Below are 22,750 nucleotides of genomic sequence, written 5' to 3' on the forward strand. Positions count from 1 at the left end.
GGGACGGCACGGCGAGCCACGGAAGTTGCAAGTGAGATTACGATGTCCCCGTTGGACCAACATCAAGAAAAGCAAGCATGCCTGCGGGCTTGCGCGTTAGCTAGGTAAGCAGCCATGCAAGCCGTCGAGGTCGATCATGGTATTTTCAAAAGTCGGTCTCCTGACGGATCCCAGCTCGATCTTGCCGTAAATATTGCCGGATCTTTAATATCCCATAGAGGATGTGCTTCAGAGACGCTCACACTTGGGAGGGCTTCGGCAGATCCAGGCTTCTAACAAGACACTGTAATGCTTTCGTGTTGTTCTCTATTTCTTATTTACCCTATGGCAAGATTCCGACCGCGCGAATGGTACGAGTGCACCTTTGTAGCAGGAGCAACAATCCGGAGAGGTGATAAATCTACAGATGCCTTGAAGAGTGACGCCTCGTCACCACTCAAGGTCAAAGTACCTAACTGGGTAGAGCCTCACAGGTTCGACACTGCCTTCCTCTCTTGCTTTCCATCTCAGACGTGAGGCCAATCTGGAGTTCGGAAACCAGAGAAGGCAGTTGCCTAGAGCTGCACCTGGCCTGATGGCACGTGATAGAAGCTTCTGGCCGGTCGGCATACCCAGCCAGGCAAGTAAACAGAAGGAGCACTTTCTCGTTCTCAACCTCGTGATGATTTACCGTCCAATCAGCAGAAGGTGCTCGCCGGGTGAGCTACGTACCTGTACACTCCTTCCCGCAAAAAATTGGCCTCACTGCTGCCTGGAGTACGTACCCTGGCTGATCGGGGGCCCCGCACAGGCCACCCAGGAAAGGCATAAAACACCTCCCATCGTCCGCCCGTTTTCAACCTTTTCTCCTGTTCTTTTCCTTAGCTCTCTATTGCCTTTTGGCTTAGATCAAGTGTAGTATCTGTTCTTTTCAGTTTAATCTCTGAAAGACCTCCACGGAGGTCCATCGTGATTATTCTTATTTTTGATCTCTCGGGAGAGTGGCCTCTGCGGCTTGCCGTATGCCCTCATGCCCACCGTGTCCCTGGTATTTCACTGCCTCCAGGAGACGCGAACCCCTCTCGACTTTCATTGCTGTGTCTGGTTCCGCCCAGGCCTGTGAAGAAGGTTTCCTCTGCTCCCTTCCGAACTTTGGTGATTTTTACGTTGTTGAATTGCTGAGATGTTGTGTAATTTGCTGCAAACAAAATATCCCAAGAATTGAGCCGCACCCCGTCTGCTCTATGCTGATCCTTGTCTCTCCCGCCGTCCCTCCACTCGCCTGCAGTGACCGCCTTGCCCATCCTTGCACGACGTCTGAATTGTAAGAATCTCATCCCAGGATTCGTATCACATATTTCCAGGTGACGGCCCAAGAATTGTCGATTGATTTCTGCTCTGCTGGAACATCCAACTGGTCAAGCGATAATATTCGTATCGAGGTGAGTTGAAAACTCTGATTTCTTTTTTTTGGCCTCGTTATGGCAAGTGCAAAATCGCAGGGCAAACACAGTCCACCGACGACAACAATCTCACCACCATCTCTCGTATCTACCGTCTCTCTTCGGGACGTTGCTGCCTCGCAATCTAATCCTTTCATCGTTGCCCCCAACGGTGGCTATTCTGTAGAAGCCCATCCCAGCGTACTGACACCACGCCAGCCATGGACAACGACACCAACATGGGCGAGGTCCCCGCCTCCCGTCTGCTCGACCCCCAAATCTTCGAGCACCTCAAGAATAAGATCGACGAGGACCAGCTGGTTAGGGATCAGATGAGCCAGACGGTCCAGAAGCTTGACAGGGCCATCTCCTACGTCCAGGGCCTGCTGTCCCGCGTTCACGCCACCCCGCGCGAGCAATGTGAGTCCTCAGTACATGGCAGCAACCTTTATGGCCACACAGACTGACGGACGCTCCCAGATGGTCCCTTGCTCACGGACGTCCAAACGGGCATCCAGAAGGAGGTCGAGGTCATCGGCGAGCTGCAGGAGATTGCCTCCAAGTACCCTTACTACAAGTAGGCCGCTTCCCATCCACTCCCTTCCGCCAGGCACGTCACTGACATTTCCACAGGTACAACCAGAAGTGGAACCGTCAAGTCCAGAACGCAATCTTCACCGTCCTCCTCTGCGGCTGGCTCGGCGGCCTTACCGCCGACGGCAAGCCCGGCCCCGTCGCCCGCCTCCTCAGCCTCGAGGAGGTCGGCGAGATCTTTAAGGGTGCGTACCAAGCACACTCTCCTCGCCTCCTAGCCATCCCACAACACCTATCCCAACGACAGCTGACCGCCCCCAACAGTCCCCGTCAACCTCAAGGACCGCGACGCCTTCCACCTCACCATCGAGGAGTACCTCCTCGCCCTCACCGACGTGACCCAGGAGCTCTCCCGCCTGGCCACCAACGCCGTCACCATGGGCGACTTCGCCATGCCCGTCGAGATCAGCGCCTTCGTCAAGGACCTCTTCGCCGGCTTCCAGCTCCTCAACCTCAAGAACGACATCCTGAGGAAGCGCATCGACGCGGTAAAGTACGACGTCAAGCGTGTCGAGGACGTCGTCTACGACCTGTCCCTGCGCGGCCTGCTCCCCAAGAAGGAGGCTCCCGCTGCTGCGGCTGCGGCTGCCACGGCAGAGCCCACGGCGGAGGCAAAGAACTAGAGAGGTTAGGTGTTTTGAAAGGCCGGATGGACGTGACGTATGCAGGTGAGTTCGTTCATAGCGAGCAGGTAACGAAAAATGGAGTGTTCCATCGCCGTCATCATCGTGATATCCATCGCTCTGAGTCTTTTTGACCTCGAAATCCCCCCATCAAAAGAGAAGCTTGAGCACAGCGAAAATCTCACTCGAGAATCACAAGAGTTTATACAACTTCAATCAGGACTTCACTAGGTTTGATTCAATCCACCGCGAGCATACTATTGTTGTAACCACTACTTACTGCTCCTGGACTTTGCTGTTTTCTGCCTGTGACCGACAAATCTCTCAAAGCCTTCCTTCTACAAGAAGAGGAGACTATGCGGATTCAGAGAGACCATGCCTCGTCACATGTTGCAGCAACTGCAATGCCATGGCAAAAATACTACATATGATGAACGAGGACAAAAGCCAATTTACCTAAGCCAAGGACGTTGAGAAGTCCCCTCAAGAATCTAGTGGTCCCCATTACCAAGTAGTATTGCTAGAAGAAAAACAAAAACCCCAATTAGTTGACCTGGCACGATTGCTTGTCGTTTCCTTCCGACCTGGCATAACCAATTGGTTTGGTGTGCTGCTTTCGGGGTCGAGGTTCGCCGCAAATTCCAAGACGTCATACACCCCAAATCGTCGTCTGGTTGAGCTTACCACAACATCACTGCGGGGAACACTGACACAGACATCACCGGTAGAGGACCAATAATCAAAGTAGACGCAAGAAAGCATTATCGCAACCTAGACTACAATTCCATCCCCACCACCGTCTATGCTGAGCAACCGCTCCCAGAAATGGATAGCATACCTGTGATGGCACAATAGTACATATAAGTTTGACATCCGACGGGGAAAGCATTTCCCCGACCGTCCAAACAAAACATTGGCATCTCGTGACCTTTGACCGTTTTCCACGCCTATGCCATAAAACCTGATTCGATTTGAGTATTTCGACGCGCCTGCTGATGATAATCTTGTCGTTGCCCATGATGTGGCAATTTCATGCCCGTGCTAGTTGTGGCGTAAGTACATCTTGTCAACCGTTCAACCGAGCATTTTCGTCGTTGGGTTTGTCGTCGTTTAGCAGGTGACGTCCTGGCTGGCCTTGGAGTTCATGAGAAGGGCAACAATCAAGCCGTAGAGACCTGGGGCACGTTCGTTAGTAAACAGGTTTCAGTTCAGAAAGCAAGGGGCGTCGCATACCCAAGACTTCGGCGAAAATGAGAATCAGAATCATGCCGACGAAGAGACGAGGCTGTTGAGCAGTTCCACGGACACCAGCGTCACCAACAATACCGATGGCGAAACCGGCAGCAAGACCGGCCAGACCGACAGCGAGACCAGCGCCGAACTGGATGAAACCAGTGTACAGAGACATCTCCTGCTGGAGACCATCGGAGATAAGGACGGACACGACGAGACCGTAAATGGCAATGATACCAGCCATAATGACAGGGACAATGTCTATCGCGAAACTGTCAGTAACGTCCTAAATTCGTAAGACGCGTCGCGGACGACGGTTCGATGGATGCGGATTCGCGTACTCTTGACGATCAGGTCAGGGCGCAGGACACCCATAGCCGAAATACCGACACCGGACTTCGCGGTACCGTAAGAGGCACCCAGGCAGGTGAAGACGATGGCGACGGTGCAGCCCATGGCACCGAAGAAGGGCTAATGACATGTTAGCGATGATTGTCGGACGCGATGTATCGGCGATGCCCAAATGGCTCATTCGAATGGACGCAGGTGGGAGGCGACGTCATGGATCGTTGACTCGAGTGGGCACAGGGATGACGAACCGCATAGACGGGGCTGTGACATGATCGCGTTAGCATATGAGCTTTAGACAGACATGATGAAGCTAGATGGGAATGTTGGGGCGCGAGATGGATGGACTTGGGAGCTCTGAGCGATGGATAGGGAGCTGTTGTCGGGACGGGGGCAACACGGGCTGTGTTGTTGACGTACCAAAGCTCGGAAGGCATCTTGGCGGTTTAATTGACGTCGAAGACGGGGTAGTCGAAAGAAAAAGTTGAAGAGAGGGTCGGGAACTGAAGGAAATGCGGCGAAGAGTGGGTTGCGGACGATTGCGGTGATGGCTGGTTGGGACGGGCGAGGTTCGACTGCTGCTTCGGCGACGGCTCGAGATGAGGTGTGCTGTGTTAAGATCTGGTTTCCAGGTTGGCCTTCTGGTTGGTTGCAAGGTTTTGCGGCGCGTTGACAGCTCCGTGCACTTACGTAAGTCAGGAGAGGCACCTGATGGAATGAGGCGGTGCACGGCAGAACCTGCGTTCCGAAGAGCTCCACTCCGGTCGCATCAAGATCCACTCTCCAACGGCAATTGCCGTTAAGCTTGGGGAAGTGGGATTTTTTTTTTCTTACGCTTTTCGGAGGAAAAAAGTTTTGGATATCTCTTCATCGCGTTCATCACGAATTTCGACCTCACGACCAGGGCGAGCCACCGCAAGGAACCCTGCACCTTATATCTTTGGTACGCAGCACTCGAACTGTCCTGCTTGGGATTGTACCAACAGACTCTGACTTTCTCTTGCAGACATCTCTCGACACTCACCGCAACAATGTCTGAGTCCGCTGCCTGGCCTTTGGCCGACGATGCTCTCCAGCAGGAGATTCTGGACATGGTTCAGCAGTGCACCCACTACCGCCAGCTGAAGAAGGGCGGTAAGTTTTGTCCCCGAGCCGTCTCACTCCGTTGACTTCTCCTGTCTCTCTGAAGCCACCAGCTGCGTCCCTTCCTTGGCCTCCACCGAACAGCTGCTGACTTTCTTCTTACAGCCAACGAGGCCACCAAGACCCTCAACCGTGGTGTTTCCGAGCTTATCGTCCTCGCCGCGGATACCAACCCCCTCAGCATTGTTCTTCACCTGCCTCTCCTGGCTGAGGACAAGAACGTCCCCTACGTTTACGTCAAGTCCAAGACCGCCCTTGGCCGCGCCTGCGGTGTCTCCCGCGCCGTCATTGCCGCTTCCATCACCTCCAACGAGGGCAGCGAGCTTGCCGGCCCCATCCGCGCTCTGAAAGACAAGGTCGAGAGACTCGCCATCTAAGATACCCATGACAAAGAATATTGGGCGGCGTTGATGTTTGACTGGACACGCGCTGGAAACAGTTTGGATGTTAGTGGTTAAGACGGACAGAAATCTTTGGTCCAATGTCAAGCTGCAGCAGCCTGAATACTTGAAAAATAGTCTCAATTGTTGATAGGCGTCGACTAGTTATTCTTGGGGTCTAGTGCATGGTTAGTCCATGCACAAACCGCGGACAAGCGTCAATCGAGATCGTCAAAAACTTGAAATGCAATGTGCCCTGAATATGCAGCTACAAGTGAAATGAGTCGGGATGAGCTAGTGGGAAAGCTTGAGTTGGGAGGGACGGAGGCTGCCCGCCTGCGTCCAATGCCTCAGCTGAAGAAATGGGGACATTTGGACGGAAAGCTTGAAGCTCCAGTGCAAATGTGCTGAGTTGCGCACGAGCGAATGACGGCTCAGAACGCAGCAACGACCCTACCAGCACTAGCAGACGATGATCCATTGGAAGACACAGCGCTGGACCAGATGCACCTGGCCTGACCTGACAAACCACCTCATTGAGCCACTCATCGGGCCGGTGTCTCGGGCGTGACCTGGACTCGCGCTGGGCAACTGCAGACTGACGTTACCCCGCGGCCCACCACCCATGTCATAGCTACATGTTCCATTTGGGCGACATCATCAGCAGTTCGCAGCACCCAAAACGTCTCATTCTGCCCCTGCATGCGATATGCTCGCCAACCCACCTACAGACCAACACTGTTAATGTTTGAATATCCGTCCAATCCGACAAATAATTCGCACTACTCCCTATCCATGGCTCTTTTGCATACAGTTTTAACGGCCTCGACTTTTCCCTAGAATAATTTCCGTCGTCTTCTGGCGCGCACGCCCTGTGTGGTCCCGCATCGCACAATGCCCGGTATCGCACGCAAGATCATCATCTGCGCTGCGGTTGACGGCCTGATAATCCAGCCATTCGTGACCAAAGGACAACGCCCCGCGCAACCGGTCAGGATCAAATATGGCGACTCTGCAATAACCCCTGCATCTCGCGAGCAGATCCCCGATCTCTCCCAGCCAAATTCCTCTTTTGAGGCCTTCGGCGTTATAGGTTTGTGCCCCGAGCTCCCCAGCCGCAGCTCCAGCTACGCAAATCCGAAGCTGACCATGGCCGACGACCAGGACTGATCACGGTCTCGAGACTCAGCTACCTGATCACGATTACCCGACGACAACAGGTTGCGCAGATTTGTGGTTGCCCGATTTACGTCGTCACCGAAGTTGCCGTCACCCCTTGCGCCTCCCAGAAGGACGCTAGCGATGCAATCGCACAGACGGCACTTCACCTCGAGGAGAGGAAGACGGATAAGGACGCCGACGATAGCGACAGCGACGACTTCGTCGAGCTCCCTGCCAGCGGTGACGAAGTTGAGGATCATGCGCCGACCAAGAATGGAGCCGACCCTGTTAAAAGCACTGTCGCAAAGGATGTAATTGGCAGAAGAGGTAGCTACGGAAGGTTCGCGCAGAGATGGTTCAGTAAGAGTGGATGGACTCAAGATCAGAAAAGGAATGCAGGATGGAGCGGCACTGCGGACCAGGTTCGTCGCTCCGTCGATCAAGCTGCCGCTGCCAATGCGGCCTCTAGTTCAGCCATAGACGACTCCGACGAACCCGTGCCGACGTCGACTTTGCTTCCAAAGCTTCTCAGAATGACCCAGATCTTCTTTGGGTCATCGCGTAGCTTCTACTTCTCGTACGATGTCGACATCACTCGGCGATGGGCAAATGACTCGAGGTTGCAGTCTGACGAAGTGCCTTTGCACACCCGCGTCGACCCCATGTTCTTTTGGAACAAGAATACTCTGAGGCCTTTGATGAAAGCCGGAGAAGAGTCACTTCTGCTACCCCTAATGCAGGGCTTCGTTGGCCAGCGGCACTTTGTAGTGGACAGCAGTCCCCCGCAGACAGACGATAGTCTTGGAGACTCTGTAGAGATGTCAACAATCCGACAGCCCAGCTCCGAACCAACTTCTCCGCCGACGGAAACCGTCCGGGACTCTATCGATCTTCGCCCTACTGAGAAGAAGTTCCTCCTGACCGTGATCTCACGCCGATCTACGCAAAGAGCTGGTTTGCGATATCTCAGACGCGGCATCGACGAGCAGGGATACGTCGCGAACGCCGTCGAGACAGAGCAGATTCTGTCCAGCACAACCTGGGACAAGTCTTCAAAGATTTACTCGTTCCTTCAGATTCGCGGTAGTATTCCACTATTCTTCACTCAGTCGCCATACTCCCTGAAGCCTGCGCCCCTCATTCAGCACTCACCCGAAGCAAACTATGCCGCAGCCAAGAAGCATTTCGAGCGTTTGACGACGGAGTACGGTGGCCTGCAGATCGTCAACTTGGTGGAAAAGCACGGCGTGGAGTCGACGGTTGGAGGCCAGTACGAGAAGACGGTGGAAAGGCTGAACGAGGAAGTCTTCACGGGTGAGAATGCCGCGGTTCCCTTTGAATGGTTCGATTTCCATGCTGCATGCCGTGGAATGAAATTTGAGAACGTCAGTCTGCTTCTCGATGATCTCCGCGACAAGTTGGACAATTTCGGCAGCACCGTTGAAGAAGCCGGCAAGATTTCGACAAAACAGCAGGGCGTTCTTCGCACCAATTGCATGGACTGCCTGGATAGAACAAATGTCTGCCAGAGCTCGTTCGGCAAGTACATGTTGGAGAGTCAGCTCAAGGCGGAAGGATATGATCTTGCTGCTCAGGTTGACCAGCAGACCCCTTGGTTCAACACGCTGTGGGCAGACAACGGAGACGCCATTTCGAAACAGTACGCATCTACAGCCGCTATGAAGGGCGATTACACGAGGACGAAGAAGAGGAACCTCGGCGGAGCTCTTAATGATCTTGGTCTTTCAATGACACGCTTTTACAACGGGTAAGCTCTATTCGTTCTTTTATCTTTCGCTCGCTAACACAGCCCAGCATGGTCAATGACTACTTTAGCCAAGCTGCCATCGATTTCCTCCTCGGCAACGTCAATTCCATGGTCTTCCAGGAATTCGAAGCCGAGATGATGACCAAGGACCCCGCCGTTTCCATGCTAAAGATGCGAGAACAAGCTATCGAGCTCTCCCAAAGACGTGTCATCTCAGACGAGAGCGAAGAGTTCATGGGCGGCTGGGTTCTCTTCAGCCCTCACACATCCGACAATCTGCGATCTCTTCCCTTCGAAGAGGTTGTCCTTCTCCTGACCGACGCCGCTCTGTACCTCTGCCGCTTCGATTGGAACCTCGACAAGGTCTCCTCCTTTGAGCGCATCGACCTCGCGCACGTCGTAGGCATCAAATTTGGCACGTACATCATCTCGACCGTCTCCCCGGGCCAGACGGACGAGACGAAGAACGTCGGCTTCGTGGTGTCGTACCAACCCGGCAAGAACGACGTCACCAGGACCAACACCAGAACGTTCTCCAACTTGGGCGTCAAGCGCAGCAAGACTTCGAGTACCGAGGAGCACCAGCATCCTCACACAGCACAACCCGCACAATCTGCCTTGAGCAGTCTCCTCGGTGGCGGTCGCCCCAAGGCCCCGCCGATCCGAAAGGTCGCCTTCAAGGCGCCGTACTCCCAGTCCTCCGCGGCAGTCACCGGCGACGGGCCGAAGATGAGCGAGATCCAGCAGGTCGTCAGCATCTGCGCTGAGGTCGAGCGATTGGCATTCCTCAGCCAGCCGGGCAAAGAGAGGCCCGGCACCGAGAGTATCATTGAGAAAGGCGATATCATTTCCTTGGAGGAAGCGAGACAGAGCACCGGGCTTTTAGACCACCTAAGCTACTCTATCAAGAGACTTGTATGGGCATAGAAGCATTTTTCCCTTTTCATTCATAGATATCCGCCCTTTCATGTTTATCCCTTTTGTTTCGCCGGCGTTCAGGGTCTTGTGGCGCGGTAGAGGTGCATTTGATAGCGCATGTTTTCCAGAGAGATGGGGTAACGTAGGCCCTCGGCCAGCCGGAACCACACGGAGTCGTGCGACTCGACCTTCTCCCACAGACACCCCTCCACGGGCTTATCGTCCTTGCGGAGCGTGTGGTCGAGCAGCCACTGCATGGGGTACTTCTTGGATTCCTTCCCCACGGCGGCTTCCGAGTAGCTCCCGGGGCTGTCCACGACCAGCAACAAACTCCCCGAGGGGACCGTGGCGCTTAGATTCAGCAGGAAGGCCGTCGTCTTGCCGATGCCCGCAGAGGTGTAGAGCTCGTTGAGGGTGAATAGTAATGTGACCAATAATACGTCGTTGCCGAGCGCGGAGCCCAGTTCGTCGCGTGACATGGACAGCACGTCGCGCTGCGTGAAGGTCGCTGTGAGGTGCGACGCGGGGAGCAGCGCCGCGTTGGAGGCTCTCGCCGCCGCGTTGGCGTACTTCGAGAGCGGCGGCGGCGTGCCGAGCGCGTCTTGGAGCTTGCTCACCACGGGGCCCCACGGCGCCGAGTCGAGGAGGTGGATGTGTCCTGCGAGAGACGGGGCGTGCGTTGAGAGGTAGGCGCCGAAGGAGGCTATCTCGGCCGCGCCGCCGCCGATAGAGAACATCTTGATCGTCTTTTGGGCCTGGGCTTGGGTTTCCGGCTTGCCGTCGGCGGGTTCCTCCTCCGCCTCCGGCTCGGCGGCGGGCCCATCATCGGAGCCGGCGCCGTCCCGGACGAGATGCGCTTCTTCCAAGTACTCCCCAACGGCGAGCAGCACGCCGGCGTAGCCCAGCGCGCGCGTGGGGCTCCAGCGGGCGGCGTAGGCGTCGAGGGAGTCCGGGGCGGCGTTGGCGAAGGCAGCGTCGAAGTCGCGGGCGTAGAGGGCGGCTTTGACCTCCTGGAGAAGGGCGGGGAAAGACGGAGAGGCGAGGACGGGGGAGAAGGCTGCGTTGAAGGTGTCGAGGAGGCGTTGCTGGAGAGGGACGGGCAGCGAGGGGACGGCGGCGGCGGCAGAGGAGGAGGATGAGGATTTTGTGGGCTGCTGTTTGGGTGGCTGCTTTGGTTTTTGCTTTTGTGGTTTGGTGGGCTTTTTGGCCTGCTTTTTGGGCATGGACATGTTGTCCCTGGACATGTTCTTTTCTCTCGGCATTTTGATATGCTTGTGATGTTGAGATTGGGAGGGGTGGAGGGGTTTGTGGCGGGGTAATGGGTGGTTGTGTTGTGAGACGAGACGAACGCGAGGCTGGAGGTTGTGAGAGGTGTAGTTCACGGGCGAGGCTGAAATAAACTCCGTAGTGCTGATATGTGAAATTGAATTCTGGCTATGGTGGAAGCTATCTTGAAGTTTGTGAAGCTGATGGTGGTTGTGGTCTGGGTAAGGCGAAAACTCAATCGGGCAGGATCCACACCGCCCGCTTTCACCTGTGGTCGAGTGATAGACACTAGTGTATGGTGAGAATACACATGAGAGCTCACTCTCACCAACTGAGACCGAGTGAGGCCTCGTGATGCACCGACATACTACGAAAAATAGACAATCATGAGGCGACTTGACAAATGGACCTGGCATTAGTATCAGCGCTGATATGATTCGTGGCAGAGCATGCAGTCGATCTTTTGACGACGTCAACTCATGCCTCGGAATCCTTCCGTACGCAGACGCCGGCAATTGAGGAGTAGGGCCGAATCTCGAAAAGTGAGGCCGAGTTCGATAACTAAAGGCCCCTGAGATGATGCAAACGCGGCTCTCGATATTCTATCCCGAACTGAAGAACTTTTCGCAGCTTCCTCCGCTGAATCTCAACCCGGCGACGGATACATTGTCGGCTGGAGTGGCGGATATGCGGGTGGAGAGGCTTGATGTCATCCGCAGGGAAGCGGGAGCTTGGGCCTGGGGCCGCCTTGATTTGTGCGGATAAATACGAAACTGGCTGTATCCCAGCCGGGTGGCCCGTGCTCACCGGCGCCGGAGCACAGCTGTTGAGAATTGGAGGACAGCCAGCCTTTCTCAGTCAAGAGAAAAAAAAAAGTCTTGGGGCAGGTGAGCAGCCAGGCAGAAAACGGTTGAAAATGGCCTCGTGGCATCGCGCATTTTTAACGGTCACGGCGTGCATTCTGCCGTCCCCGAGTTCCGCGTCCTGATACACGCCAGGGTTTGGATTCTTTTTTTCCCTCTCTCCTCCTATCTCTGCAGTTGATGCACCGGCGGCTGTTGCATGCATGCACTTGTATGTTTGGCGCGGATGTCCAGCGAAGAAGAGGATTCTTCAGCATTTGGCCACCGTTTGCCATCACTCAGGAACAGAGTTTCTGTCGAGACTCGGAATCCTGTCCTCATTCTTGGCCATGCCACGGATGTCGCGCATCTTGGGACGCGAGGCGCGGCCTGTATGGAGGGGTCATTGGAGGGGCAATCCCTCAGTAGGAAAGGCTGCGACCTCAGACGAGGGAAAAAATCAGAGGGGCCAGGACTCAACCATAGGGACACGAAGGTGTCATTATGCAGCCAGGGTCCACTAACACGACTGGATCTCAGCACGAGATTCGACCAGGGGATGCCAGGCGGGCGTGGTGATGGGGAGGGGCCAGAGCTTATCCGCGTCGCCGGCTTGAAACAGCGCGAGCGAGAGGCAGGTCGCAGCAAGGGGCCCGGGAAGCGCTGGGAGGTCCTGGCAAAGGTCTCGCAGAAGGGTATTTTCGGCGCTTGGCTCTCCCTGAGCGACGGTGTACCTCAGACGAGGCTTAAAGTCCGGAGGTCTCTGGGCCTACGGCCGACGCGGCAGCATCGTGAGCGAATAAATAGACGGAGCCTACTGGCGGGAGGCGGAGGGGCATCGGCCTTGCAGACTCCAGCGTGCTTGCTCCAGCTCACTCCGGTGTGGGCCGGAGATACCCAAACAGAATTGATATCGACGATCCAGGCACATTCGAACGTCTCCAGTGCTCCATGGATTAGTCAAGGCGATGCCGAAGTTGCCAGAGGAGAGATACCGAAGGGGGACCCAGGCGACGCGTTGTGGGCATTATGACGACAGTTTTTCTGGATGACGATCCATCGGAGCCGTTGGTCGTTCGCACGAGTCAACAGTGGCATCGACTGAAGCTCATCGACATGAACTGACTCTTGCGAATGTCGAAAAAGACGTCACTGTAAAAAATGTGATACGTCTAGTGGTTGCTGACTGAGAAAGATGCCCTACAACGGGCGATGGCGGTATGATTCGTCGAGGTGGGATTGCCTTTCCAGGTGTCAGACCGACGTCGGTAGGGTCAGTCGGTACAAGCACCGAGAGCGCAGACGGGAGGTTGAATTTGGGCCGGGCATTTTTGCCTCGCAGGGGTTGCCGGGTGAATTGGAATTCGAAATTCGCAGTCGTCGGCGGGTGAAGTACACCACTTTTGGACGGCGACTTGGGCGAAAGCCACCAATGGCGGTGGGCTGGGCCAGCCACGGAACACCTGGGAGAGGGGCAAGAACCGCCAGCATTTCATACAGACGCATCCAGGCAAGGTCAGTCCACAGCGTTCAAGATGGTTGAGACGAGCTGAAGCCTGCACCGCCGTCCTGCCGGCCAAGGACAAGACCGGAAAATTGGGGAACAGCGTTAAAAAAACACGACAGGCCAAGTGTACCCCCACTTCATGTGAAGATTGTATCAGGATGGGGGTGCTTCTGGAAGAACGGGATATGCGTGACTTTTTCCCCCTGGTGGTGATGCCAGTTTCTGCCCTGGAATATTGGATTGAGCCGGGAGATTGGGAGCGGAAAGAGTAAGGTGCATCAATGGACGTCGAGGGCGAGTTCCATGGGATGGGGGAAAGCGGCACCGGGGGGCGGTATGCCGCCGGGCATCCCGCCGCCGTGCAACGCACCTACCTACCTTACCTCAAGGTACCTACCTACCTACCTAGAGGCTAGGAAGCTAGCTGGTGACAGTCGACAGAGCTCGAGGTACCCCGTCGTGGTACGACGTTAGCTGTTAACGAGATGTACCTCTGGCTGCTGTCCCAGGTCTCCTTCCACTGCGAACGAAGCTCTTTCCGATGCTGTGGCTGGAGCTTACCTTTGACGATGGCTTGCCAAGTAGGGCACTTACGTGAGGTGCCTCCCGGGGAAAAGTAGGTAATGGAAGATGCTGTATGGCGCACTGCCTTGCCTGAGATGGAAGAAGTCAACACACCAAAACATGGAGAAAATACTTCGGAACACATTCCACGGTGGCCTGCACGTCCAGCCCATGTCTGGTGTGAGGGAGGCAGCGGCCGTGGGTGGTCTGTTTCTGTCTCTGTCTCTGTCTGCCCGTCTGAGGTGTTGCCCCTCCATCCCCCTCCATCAAGCACAGGTGCAGTCAATGTACCTCACCCCTCCATGTTCCACTGTCCACTCCCACGTCAAGGTCCCCACCAGGTGCTCAATAATTGCCTTGCGGCCAAAGACTGAGGTGCATGCAGTAGACACATACCACCGCCCCTTCTCCGTCTCCTCTCCCAGACGTCCCGTTTGTATTTCTACCGCTGCCTCCCAACTTTTTTCTACCCTTTTCTACCCATCTCCTCTTCCTCCTTGACCGAGTTTATCTCTTGGAAGAACGCAGAAATCAGACACCATGGGTTACACCGAGCAAGACTGGAAGGCGATCAACACGATCCGCCTGTTGGCCGTGAGTTTCATCCTCCCCGCCAGATTTTACCCCGCCACCGTTGTTGTTGAGATTTGTCTCTCGACCCCGCCATTGCCAGCCCATTGGCGGTGGCACGATGAGGACTGCTCGCAACCACGCAATCGCCATCGCGAGAAGCAGCTTCACCGGAGCTACGGCTGACAATGTTCACTCCAGGTCGATGCCACCTTCAACAGCAACTCCGGCCACCCCGGTGCGCCCATGTATGTACTCCCCCACGATGCGCGCTTTTGATGAGAACCCCGAACAGAAAACTGACAAGCCGTCTCCAGGGGTATGGCGCCGGTCGCCCACGTTCTGTTCAACAAGTTCATGAAGTTCAACCCCAAGAACCCCAAGTGGGCGAACCGTGATCGCTTTGTCCTCTCGTAAGTCCCTCACTCGATCTCCGAGCTCACATCTCCGCCGGACCCATGGGCTGACCAATCCCCCAGCAACGGACACGGCTGCATGCTCCAGTATGCCCTCCTCCACCTCTTCGGCTACGGCGTCTCCATCGACGACCTGAAGAAGTTCCGCGTAAGTATCTAGTGACGTTCAATGCCCAAGCAATTGCTTACCCCTCCGAAGACGGTCGACAGCATCACCCCTGGCCACCCCGAGGCTCACGACACCCCCGGTGTTGAGGTCACCACTGGCCCTCTCGGTCAGGGTATCTGCAACGCTGTTGGTCTGGCCATCGCCCAGGCTCACACCGCCGCCGTCTACAACAAGGACAACTTCACCGTTTCCGACAACTACACATACTGCTTCCTCGGTGATGGTTGCTTGATGGAGGGTGTCTCCGGTGAGGCCTCCTCCCTGGCTGGCCACCTCCAGCTCGGCAACCTGATTGCCATCTGGGACGACAACCACATCTCCATTGACGGTGACACCAACGTCGCCTTCACTGAGGACGTTGTCAAGCGCTACGAGGCCTTCGGCTGGGAGGTCCTCACCGTCGAGGACGGCAACAGCGACCTCGACAGCATCGAGAAGGCCATTGCCCAGGCCCAGAAGTCCAAGGACAAGCCCACCCTCATCCAGCTCAAGACCATCATTGGTTTCGGCTCCCTCCAGCAGGGCACCCACGGTGTCCACGGCTCTCCCCTCAAGGCTGACGACATCAAGCAGCTCAAGGAGAAGTTCGGCTTCAACCCCGAGCAGTCTTTCGTTGTTCCCCAGGAGGTCTACGACCAGTACAACGCGCACGCCGCCGAGGGTGCCGCTGCTGAGCAGGAGTGGAACAAGCTCCTCAACTCGTACGCCGAGAAGTACCCCAACGAGGCCAAGGACCTCCACCGCCGTCTCACCGGCGAGCTCCCCGAGGGCTGGGAGAAGGCTCTGCCCGTCTACACCCCCGCCGACCCCGCCATCGCTTCTCGCAAGCTTTCCGAGACTGTCCTGGCCAAGATCGAGAGCGTCATTCCCGAGCTTGTCGGTGGTTCTGCCGACTTGACTGGCTCCAACCTGACCCGCTGGAAGGCCGCCGTCGACTTCCAGGCCCCCTCCACCGGCCTTGGTGACTACTCTGGTCGCTACATCCGCTACGGTGTCCGTGAGCACGCCATGGGTGCCATCATGAACGGTCTCGCTGCCTACGGCACCATCCTCCCCTACGGCGGTACCTTCCTCAACTTCGTCTCCTACGCCGCCGGTGCCGTCCGTCTTACCGCCCTCTCCCAGGTCCGCGCCATCTGGGTTGCCACCCACGACTCCATCGGTCTTGGTGAGGACGGCCCTACTCACCAGCCTATCGAGACCCTCGCCCACTTCCGTGCCCTCCCCAACAACATGGTCTGGCGCCCTGCCGACGGTAACGAGACCTCTGCCGCCTACTACGTTGCTCTGACCTCCAAGCACACTCCCTCCATCATCGCCCTCTCTCGTCAGAACCTGCCCCAGCTTGAGGGCTCCGTCATCGAGAAGGCCATCAAGGGTGGTTACGTCCTGCACGAGGCCGAGAACGCCGACGTCACCCTCGTCTCCACCGGTTCTGAGGTCTGCATCTGCGTCGATGCCGTCAAGTACCTTAAGGAGAAGCACAACCTCACTGCCCGTGTCGTCTCCATGCCCTGCACTGAGGTCTTCGAGGCCCAGTCCAAGGAGTACAAGCTCTCCGTCCTTCCCGACGGCCACCCCATCATGTCCGTTGAGGTCATGAGCACTCTCGGCTGGGAGCGCTTCTCTCACGAGCAGTTCGGTATCAACCGCTTCGGTGCTTCCGGACCTTACAAGGACGTCTACAAGGCAAGTTGCACTCATCGTGGCCTTTTTTTACAATTTTTGCTAACAATCTCTGCAGAAGTTCGAGTTCACTCCCGAGGGCATCTCCAAGCGTGCGGTTGCCACCGTCGACTTCTGGAAGAGCGTTCCCAACGTCCGCTCTCCTATCAACCGTGCTTTCCAGCAGATCATTTAAAGCGGTTATATAAATGGGTAGAAATTGGTTAATTGGCGAGATGGTTCAATTTTTTTTTAACGCGGCGATGGACGTTACGGGTAAAATGAAGCTCGGTATATAGAGACCGTCAAAATCAAAGATTATGATTAACGCGCAAAATGACTGCTTGCCCGAACGCCTATCCTGTGACCCTGATGGTTCGTTCCGTGCCGGACCCTTCATGTGACGCATGGTCTCGTTTCCCTCATATCCTCGTCAAAACCAAATGCCATCCATTATCCTGCCCGCCCGGCCATCGTGCGCGCCAGATTGCGCTGTCAACTTTGGGAGCCGTTTTCTTTCGCTCCTCTCCCGACCACAGATTTAGAAATCTCGCAAGGCCTGCGTGGGCTTTCACTGACTCCCCTCCGCAGCAGCAGTCCCTTCTTCAGCGGCCCATTCCCTCTGGAACTCGCGTCCCACCCTCTCCAGCCGTCCCGCGGCACGACGGGCCTCCATGGCCTCGTCGCCTGTCGCAGCAACCACGACGCCGACGAGCATCGGGGCGGCGTTCTCCGCGTCGTTCGTCTTGGTATCAGCAGCACCCTGGGCAGCGCCGCCCGGCGTCGCGGCCGTCGCGGAAGAAGGCCCCGAGGTGGCGGGTCTCGACGCGGTAGGGGTATTGTTGCTGGTCGCGGCGGCGGCGGCAGCGGCTGAGGCAGCAGCGGAGGTCTCGCCGCCGTTGGGGAGGGCGTCGGCGCCGTTGAGGAAGGAGGAGAGGACGACGGGGCTGCCGGGGCCGTGCTCGACGATGATGCGCTGGGCGGGGCCAAGGGAGAAGCGGGTTGCGGCGGCGTGCGCGGTGAGGGAGGTCGTTGTCAGCGACGTGAGGGCCTCGAGCTGGGACTGGGAGTGCGCCGACGTGAGGATCGGGTTGAGGGCGCGGTCTGTTAGGTGTAGCGCTAGAGACGGATGTTGAGCAGGTAGAGAGGCCATTGTGTCGGTCGCTAAACGGAGGACGTGTGGGATCGAAGACCGCAGACTATCGTAGTATGTACGCGTGAGAGAAGGGAAGGCCAGTAGGATATCGCAGGTTGAGGCGGGAGAGATGATGGGTGAAGCTGGCGAGAATGTGCGGTTTTGCGCGGGATTGAGGATTGAGGATGGTACAGTTCGGCCGTGAGGTGGTTTGTAGCGCCCTGTTCGCGCCGTACCCCGCCATTACCCCGCCAAATGCCGTGCCCGACGCCAAAAGGTGGAACCGATTCTACCGCCCGTTGAGAGATAATTACCACTGTATCTTTGACGCGGGCATTATCTTACGTCTTTGGGCCGCAGCCCCCACTGAAGGTGCAGAAAATTGATAGGGATTCGGCCATCGTATGATAGTGAGTTTTGGTTGAGACAGCTGGGTTATGTTATGCCGTGACGCAACGGCTGGCTGGGCTGGGGGTTGTAGCTCCCTTGCGCTAATGGGGGGCCTGGGTTTCGTTTTGCTCAGCGATTGGACCTTGTTCTCGGGGATCGCTTCACGTCGGCTGTTTTGGGGGTGCTGGGGTGGTAGCGCTTCTCGCGGCCATGGGACGATGCGATCACCGAGTTGCTTGAAGCCCTAGGCGGTGCGTGCCTGTTATCGACACGACGGCGGCGTCTTGAGGATCGAAGTTGAGGAGGCGACTGGTTCCTGGGCTCTGCTGCACAGACGTCGGCGCTCACAGCTGGGCGTTTCTCAGGGGAGGAGGGCCGCGGAGGTGAGTCCGCGAAGTGGACCGTCTTTTGGCTGCGGCGAGGGGTTGCAGGCGGCGTGTCGTCCCTCTGCTCCTCTGCAGGCTTTGGGGTGGTGGCTCGTTGCGGGCCATCGCTGTCGTCACCCTCCTCTCCCACGGTCGGGAGCACTGTTGATGATCGGTGGCCAGTAGCCGGGGGGACTTCGTCGTCTGAGGATTCTTCTGAGCTGTCGGGAGTCTCTGGGATTGGGATTGGGGCAGGATCAGACTTCGATTTCTGTCGCGAGCGACGCTTGCGAGCGCGTGGTTGATGGGCGACGACCTGCGCCCCAGACGCCGGTTCGGGCAGTACGGAATCGCCGTAGAAATAAGCGCGTAGGACCTCTTCGCCTTGGTGCTCAAGACAAAAGTTATTGGTAAACCATGCATCCATCAATTTGGCCTGGTCATTTGAACACCTAGACGCACGACACGTATCTGCCTCCAGAGGTCAGCGATGTAAACCTTGAGAAGTGGGCTGGTGGGAGTGGAAACAACTCACGCAGGTGTTCTTGACAGTATGGACCCTTTCGATATCGTAGCTTCGAACATCCCTGCCTCCTGCACAGTTGGGCATGTTGTGTGCAGTATCGCGACCTCGAGGACGGATCGCAGGTCCTCAGACAGCCAGACGCCAGACAGCGGGGTTCAGGTTTGCTGGAGCTCGCAGGACTTGTGTTGTTTTTGCCATCGCCGTCGCCCCCGCCACCGGTTCTCGATACGCACTGGCCCATGACGAACTCCTGCCGTCAACGACCTGGTGTTGTGATGGACCCTCCTCCAGCGCGCGCTGGGGGGTTGAAGGAGAGTAAGATGAGCATTTGGTTTGGGTGGTATGTCAGCTTCTTAGTATACCACGGTCTCTGGACCGTCTGAGCTGCATAGAGTTCAAAAGGGTGTTGCTGCGGCAGCTCCGACGATCCTGAATGAGCTAAGTCGCCTTGTCCCGGGGTGTTCTGACTTATGACGAACGAGAGAGATCCTTGTCTGTTACTGTTGCGTTCCCTTGTTGGTAGGCTACCCAGGCACGCCAGGCAGTGAGCGCCCTTGGTTCGAGAGGCCCATTCTGCGGATGCGTCTATTCGTAGCAGTCCATATAAGGCTGCTGGCAAGTGCCAGCTGGATTCTAGTGCAGCCGAAACGACGGGGACTTTGCCAATCAAGTCGCGGCTAAAGGAGGAAATGGACCGCCTTGAGATGTGACAGGAGGATGTAAGGCGCCAATGCATTGAGGACGTCGTGGGGCGGGAACTGCGCAGCGGAGGCAGTTCGCTGCAGTACTGCGTACACATTTGTTGCGATCCGCTTGGCCCGCTGGCACGTCTTATCTCTTGAGGTTGGCCATTGGTTCCAATGTTGGAGACTCGTCAATATTTTGCATCGACTGGTGGTCAACGGTGAAGGTCGCTGGTGGCAACGAAAGCATTGCGCGTTGACATTGGTGTTTATGTGGATATCTGCAGTCTGGGCTCTCATTGCTATTCACGAGCCGTTGTGTACCGCTATTTCGGCTCCATTGAGCGTGAAAGGGCGATGACGCCGGCAATTCCTTGCATCGAGATTGTTGACTTCTCGGAAGCAGGGAAAGTCGACGTGTTGTTGATGTTCGCGAGTTACGGGAAGTGTTCCTCAAACACAAGAAGGTTGTCCCCTGTAACTTTAGCGTACATTCTCGACGCCTGGCAGCTGTAGCCTGTGTCTGCCTCCGTCATTGGGGAAGGCCCCTGCCGGGCACCACTGCACCACAAGCCATGGAATGTGGCTTGTTCCTGACACGAGTGGACAGCTAAGCAAGCTCCTGCAGCAGGCCAAACCGTCCAATTTGCGACCATCGCATTCCTCATCCGACATTCGACGACGTGCTTTGACAGCTCCCTCGCAGCACGAGAACCGGCAACCTTTCCTCACACACTACCGACAAGCCTTCACACTTCAAAAGTTATCATGGCCGACGATGACAAGGCGGCGAAGCTGGCCGCAGCCAAGAAGAGGGTATGCGTCGTCCAACGTCCCATTGCACCCCCACCTTGCTGATCTTCTTGCAGGTAGAGGAGTTGAAGAAGAAGAAGACCAAGAAGGCCGGCACCACAAAGAAGGAGAAGGGAGAAGCGACTGTGGCAGAGCCCAGTGCTTCTAAGGCAGACGAAGCCGAACCCGAACCCACCACGCCCGCCGAGACCGCCAACGAGGACAAGAAGGCGGAGGAAAAGGAGGCGTCTGAAGCCGTCGCCGAGCAGCCAACATCCCCAACCGCCTCCCAGCCATCACTAGCTCAACAATCGAAGCTCAGGTCAGCTTCCTTCAGACAAGGCTCTATTTCCACAGGCCCCCTTTCACCGGGAGCACAGGGCCCCGAGGGCGAAACCGCAACCGACATCTACCGGAAGCAAGTCGCTCGCATAGAGGAGCTCGAGAAGGAGAACAAGCGTCTTACAAAGGAATCAACAGACTCCGAGAAGAGATGGAAGAAGGCCGAGGAGGAGTTGGCGGACTTGCGCGAGACCGAGGGGGGGAGCAATGGGGCGGAAAGCCAGGTTGAGAAGCTGGTAAGTTGTGTTACAACCTCCCGAGATCTTTATACCAGTCATCTGACAATCACAATAAGAAATCCGAGATCGAGGCTCTTCAACGCCAAAACTCTCAACTACAGCAACAGGCCTCCCGCTCCGGCGGCCGTCACGGCTCATCACCGTCCGTTTCCATGTCTTCGCCCCCTGCCGAACTCGAAGCCCAGCTGGCATCCAAGACCTCGACGATTGAGTCTATGGAAATCGAGATCTCCAAGCTACGCGCCCAAGTCGACCGCCAAGCAAGCGGTACCTCCTCCGAGCGCGAACAAATCGCCGCCCTCGAAGACAAGCTTGCCCGCTCCGAAAAGGCCGCCGCTCAAGCCCAGAACGAGCTGGCAGACCTGCGCAAGAACCTCGACCGCACCGCCGAGAAGGCTGTTCGTGAAGGCAGCGAGCGCACATCCGCCGAGACGAAACTCCGCACGCTCGAGCACGAGCTCGCTGATGCTATCGATGCGCGCCTCGAGGCCGAGAAGAAGGCGGATGGCTTCGAGAAGAAAGTGACGACTCTGACGACCCTTCACAAGGAACAGGACTCGCGTACCCAGACTCTGCGCAAGGAGAAGGAGCGCGCCGAGAAGGAGGTCAGCGAGCTTAAGGCCCGCGTCGAGAGCCTTGAGAGCGAGAACACGCGCCTGCGCAGTCGTAAGTCGACGGAGGGCGGCGGCGGTCTCGACGATGACGGCGTCGATGAGCTCGAGAACGAGGAGCGTCTGCGTCTGGAGAAGAAGGTACGGGATCTTGAGAAGGAGGTCTACGACCTCCGCCACGGACACTGGCAGGAGAAGCGCCGCGAGATGCAGCCGGGCCCTCAGAGCCCCGGGTTCGAGAACGTCAGCCTCAGCAACAGCCGTGGCACCTCGCCCTCTGCGCACCGCAAGCAGCCCACCCACGGTGGCATCGGCGACTTCTTCCAGAGCGGCATCAACGCGCTCACCGGCACTGGAGACGACGAGTTTCTCGAGGACGATGACATGGACTTTGACGAGGATGCGTTCCGCCGCGCGCAAGAGGACGATGCGAAGGCGCGACTTGAGCGCATCAAGGAGATTAAGCGCACGCTAACGAACTGGGAGGGTTGGAGGCTGGACCTCGTCGAGAACCGGCGGGGCGGCTCCGAGGGTCTCGGCGAGGTTTTTGAGGTCTAGACGTTGTCCTGCAAATCGCGCTTTTTCACATCTGTAGACTTGACTAAATTCCCCCGTTTTGAGACCACCGTCATGTACAACATGCAGACTAAACCACGATATCCAAACCAAAAAATACCGGTCCCCTGCTCTTTTTCGCTAGAATCCCACGAGAAAACAAGGAGGGGAAAGAAGAATGTAGAGCCGCGGATGTGGCAGACTTGGCTTCTTACTCATCCCGTCCTCTCCTCCAATGACTCAGCCCGTCCTGGCGAAGATCGCTGACATCCCCCTTGCATCCCGTTCTGCAGCCCGTCCGCCCGGGGGAGAGAACAAGAAAATGTCTCTCTCTCTCAGGAAAAAGAGTTAAACAGAAACGGGGCACGAGAGCGACCCTCTTCGGATCCCCGCGCAGATCTAAACCTGCGATGTTGGCCTGCTGCCTAGTGTAAAGCCCGGGGTCTTGGACGATTCTAGAAAAAGGTCGCATGTGACGACGCGTCTTTTTAGCCTCCTAACCCCCATGTTCATCGTTCACGCTC

At 56.6% G+C, this 22,750-nt stretch overlaps 10 protein-coding genes across 10 annotated transcripts; 5 read left to right on the forward strand and 5 right to left on the reverse strand.

Moving 5' to 3' along the window:
• Positions 1-1,642: 1,642 nt before the first annotated feature.
• Positions 1,643-2,638, forward strand: tsn1 (Translin-1; the record flags this gene model as incomplete). The annotated part of the gene is made up of 4 exons (XM_032031142.1): positions 1,643-1,841; positions 1,902-1,998; positions 2,055-2,200; positions 2,280-2,638. The coding sequence occupies 4 exons, from the start codon at positions 1,643-1,645 to the stop codon at positions 2,636-2,638; spliced, it is 801 nt and encodes a 266-aa protein (XP_031889261.1).
• A 1,110-nt stretch (positions 2,639-3,748) lies between these two features.
• Positions 3,749-4,656, reverse strand: vma-3 (V-type proton ATPase 16 kDa proteolipid subunit; the record flags this gene model as incomplete). The annotated part of the gene is made up of 5 exons (XM_032031143.1): positions 3,749-3,813; positions 3,872-4,132; positions 4,213-4,342; positions 4,471-4,483; positions 4,640-4,656. 5 exons carry the CDS (start codon positions 4,654-4,656, stop codon positions 3,749-3,751), a joined length of 486 nt encoding a protein of 161 aa, XP_031889266.1.
• A 162-nt stretch (positions 4,657-4,818) lies between these two features.
• CGGC5_v006405 (13 kDa ribonucleoprotein-associated protein) lies at positions 4,819-5,739 on the forward strand (the record flags this gene model as incomplete). The annotated part of the gene is made up of 5 exons (XM_032031144.2): positions 4,819-4,863; positions 5,124-5,162; positions 5,226-5,252; positions 5,299-5,353; positions 5,468-5,739. 5 exons carry the CDS (start codon positions 4,819-4,821, stop codon positions 5,737-5,739), a joined length of 438 nt encoding a protein of 145 aa, XP_031889265.2.
• Positions 5,740-6,636: 897 nt separating this feature from the next.
• Positions 6,637-9,598, forward strand: INPP5F (Phosphatidylinositide phosphatase SAC2; the record flags this gene model as incomplete). Its single annotated transcript, XM_032031146.1, has 3 exons — positions 6,637-6,835; positions 6,907-8,671; positions 8,719-9,598. 3 exons carry the CDS (start codon positions 6,637-6,639, stop codon positions 9,596-9,598), a joined length of 2,844 nt encoding a protein of 947 aa, XP_031889471.1.
• A 68-nt stretch (positions 9,599-9,666) lies between these two features.
• On the reverse strand, positions 9,667-10,851 carry BMT6 (25S rRNA (uridine(2843)-N(3))-methyltransferase; the record flags this gene model as incomplete). The annotated part of the gene is made up of 1 exon (XM_032031147.1): positions 9,667-10,851. The coding sequence occupies one exon, from the start codon at positions 10,849-10,851 to the stop codon at positions 9,667-9,669; it is 1,185 nt and encodes a 394-aa protein (XP_031889472.1).
• Positions 10,852-12,100: 1,249 nt separating this feature from the next.
• Positions 12,101-12,725, reverse strand: CGGC5_v006408 (uncharacterized protein; the record flags this gene model as incomplete). The annotated part of the gene is made up of 4 exons (XM_066151695.1): positions 12,101-12,132; positions 12,223-12,466; positions 12,574-12,636; positions 12,693-12,725. 4 exons carry the CDS (start codon positions 12,723-12,725, stop codon positions 12,101-12,103), a joined length of 372 nt encoding a protein of 123 aa, XP_066009227.1.
• Positions 12,726-14,308: 1,583 nt separating this feature from the next.
• On the forward strand, positions 14,309-16,784 carry TKL1 (Transketolase; the record flags this gene model as incomplete). The annotated part of the gene is made up of 6 exons (XM_066151696.1): positions 14,309-14,362; positions 14,540-14,586; positions 14,656-14,751; positions 14,818-14,902; positions 14,954-16,603; positions 16,668-16,784. The coding sequence occupies 6 exons, from the start codon at positions 14,309-14,311 to the stop codon at positions 16,782-16,784; spliced, it is 2,049 nt and encodes a 682-aa protein (XP_066009189.1).
• Positions 16,785-17,159: 375 nt separating this feature from the next.
• CGGC5_v006410 (uncharacterized protein) lies at positions 17,160-17,741 on the reverse strand (the record flags this gene model as incomplete). Its single annotated transcript, XM_032031149.1, has 1 exon — positions 17,160-17,741. The coding sequence occupies one exon, from the start codon at positions 17,739-17,741 to the stop codon at positions 17,160-17,162; it is 582 nt and encodes a 193-aa protein (XP_031889474.1).
• A 501-nt stretch (positions 17,742-18,242) lies between these two features.
• Positions 18,243-19,088, reverse strand: CGGC5_v006411 (uncharacterized protein; the record flags this gene model as incomplete). The annotated part of the gene is made up of 3 exons (XM_032031150.1): positions 18,243-18,869; positions 18,941-18,949; positions 19,014-19,088. 3 exons carry the CDS (start codon positions 19,086-19,088, stop codon positions 18,243-18,245), a joined length of 711 nt encoding a protein of 236 aa, XP_031889467.1.
• Positions 19,089-20,455: 1,367 nt separating this feature from the next.
• CGGC5_v006412 (uncharacterized protein) lies at positions 20,456-22,229 on the forward strand (the record flags this gene model as incomplete). The annotated part of the gene is made up of 3 exons (XM_032031151.1): positions 20,456-20,503; positions 20,557-21,057; positions 21,117-22,229. 3 exons carry the CDS (start codon positions 20,456-20,458, stop codon positions 22,227-22,229), a joined length of 1,662 nt encoding a protein of 553 aa, XP_031889468.1.
• Positions 22,230-22,750: the final 521 nt, after the last annotated feature.

Source organism: Colletotrichum fructicola (genome assembly GCF_000319635.2).
Source record: "Colletotrichum fructicola Nara gc5 chromosome Unknown KSG_Nara_v1_contig03, whole genome shotgun sequence".
Taxonomy (NCBI): Eukaryota; Fungi; Ascomycota; class Sordariomycetes; order Glomerellales; family Glomerellaceae; genus Colletotrichum; species Colletotrichum fructicola.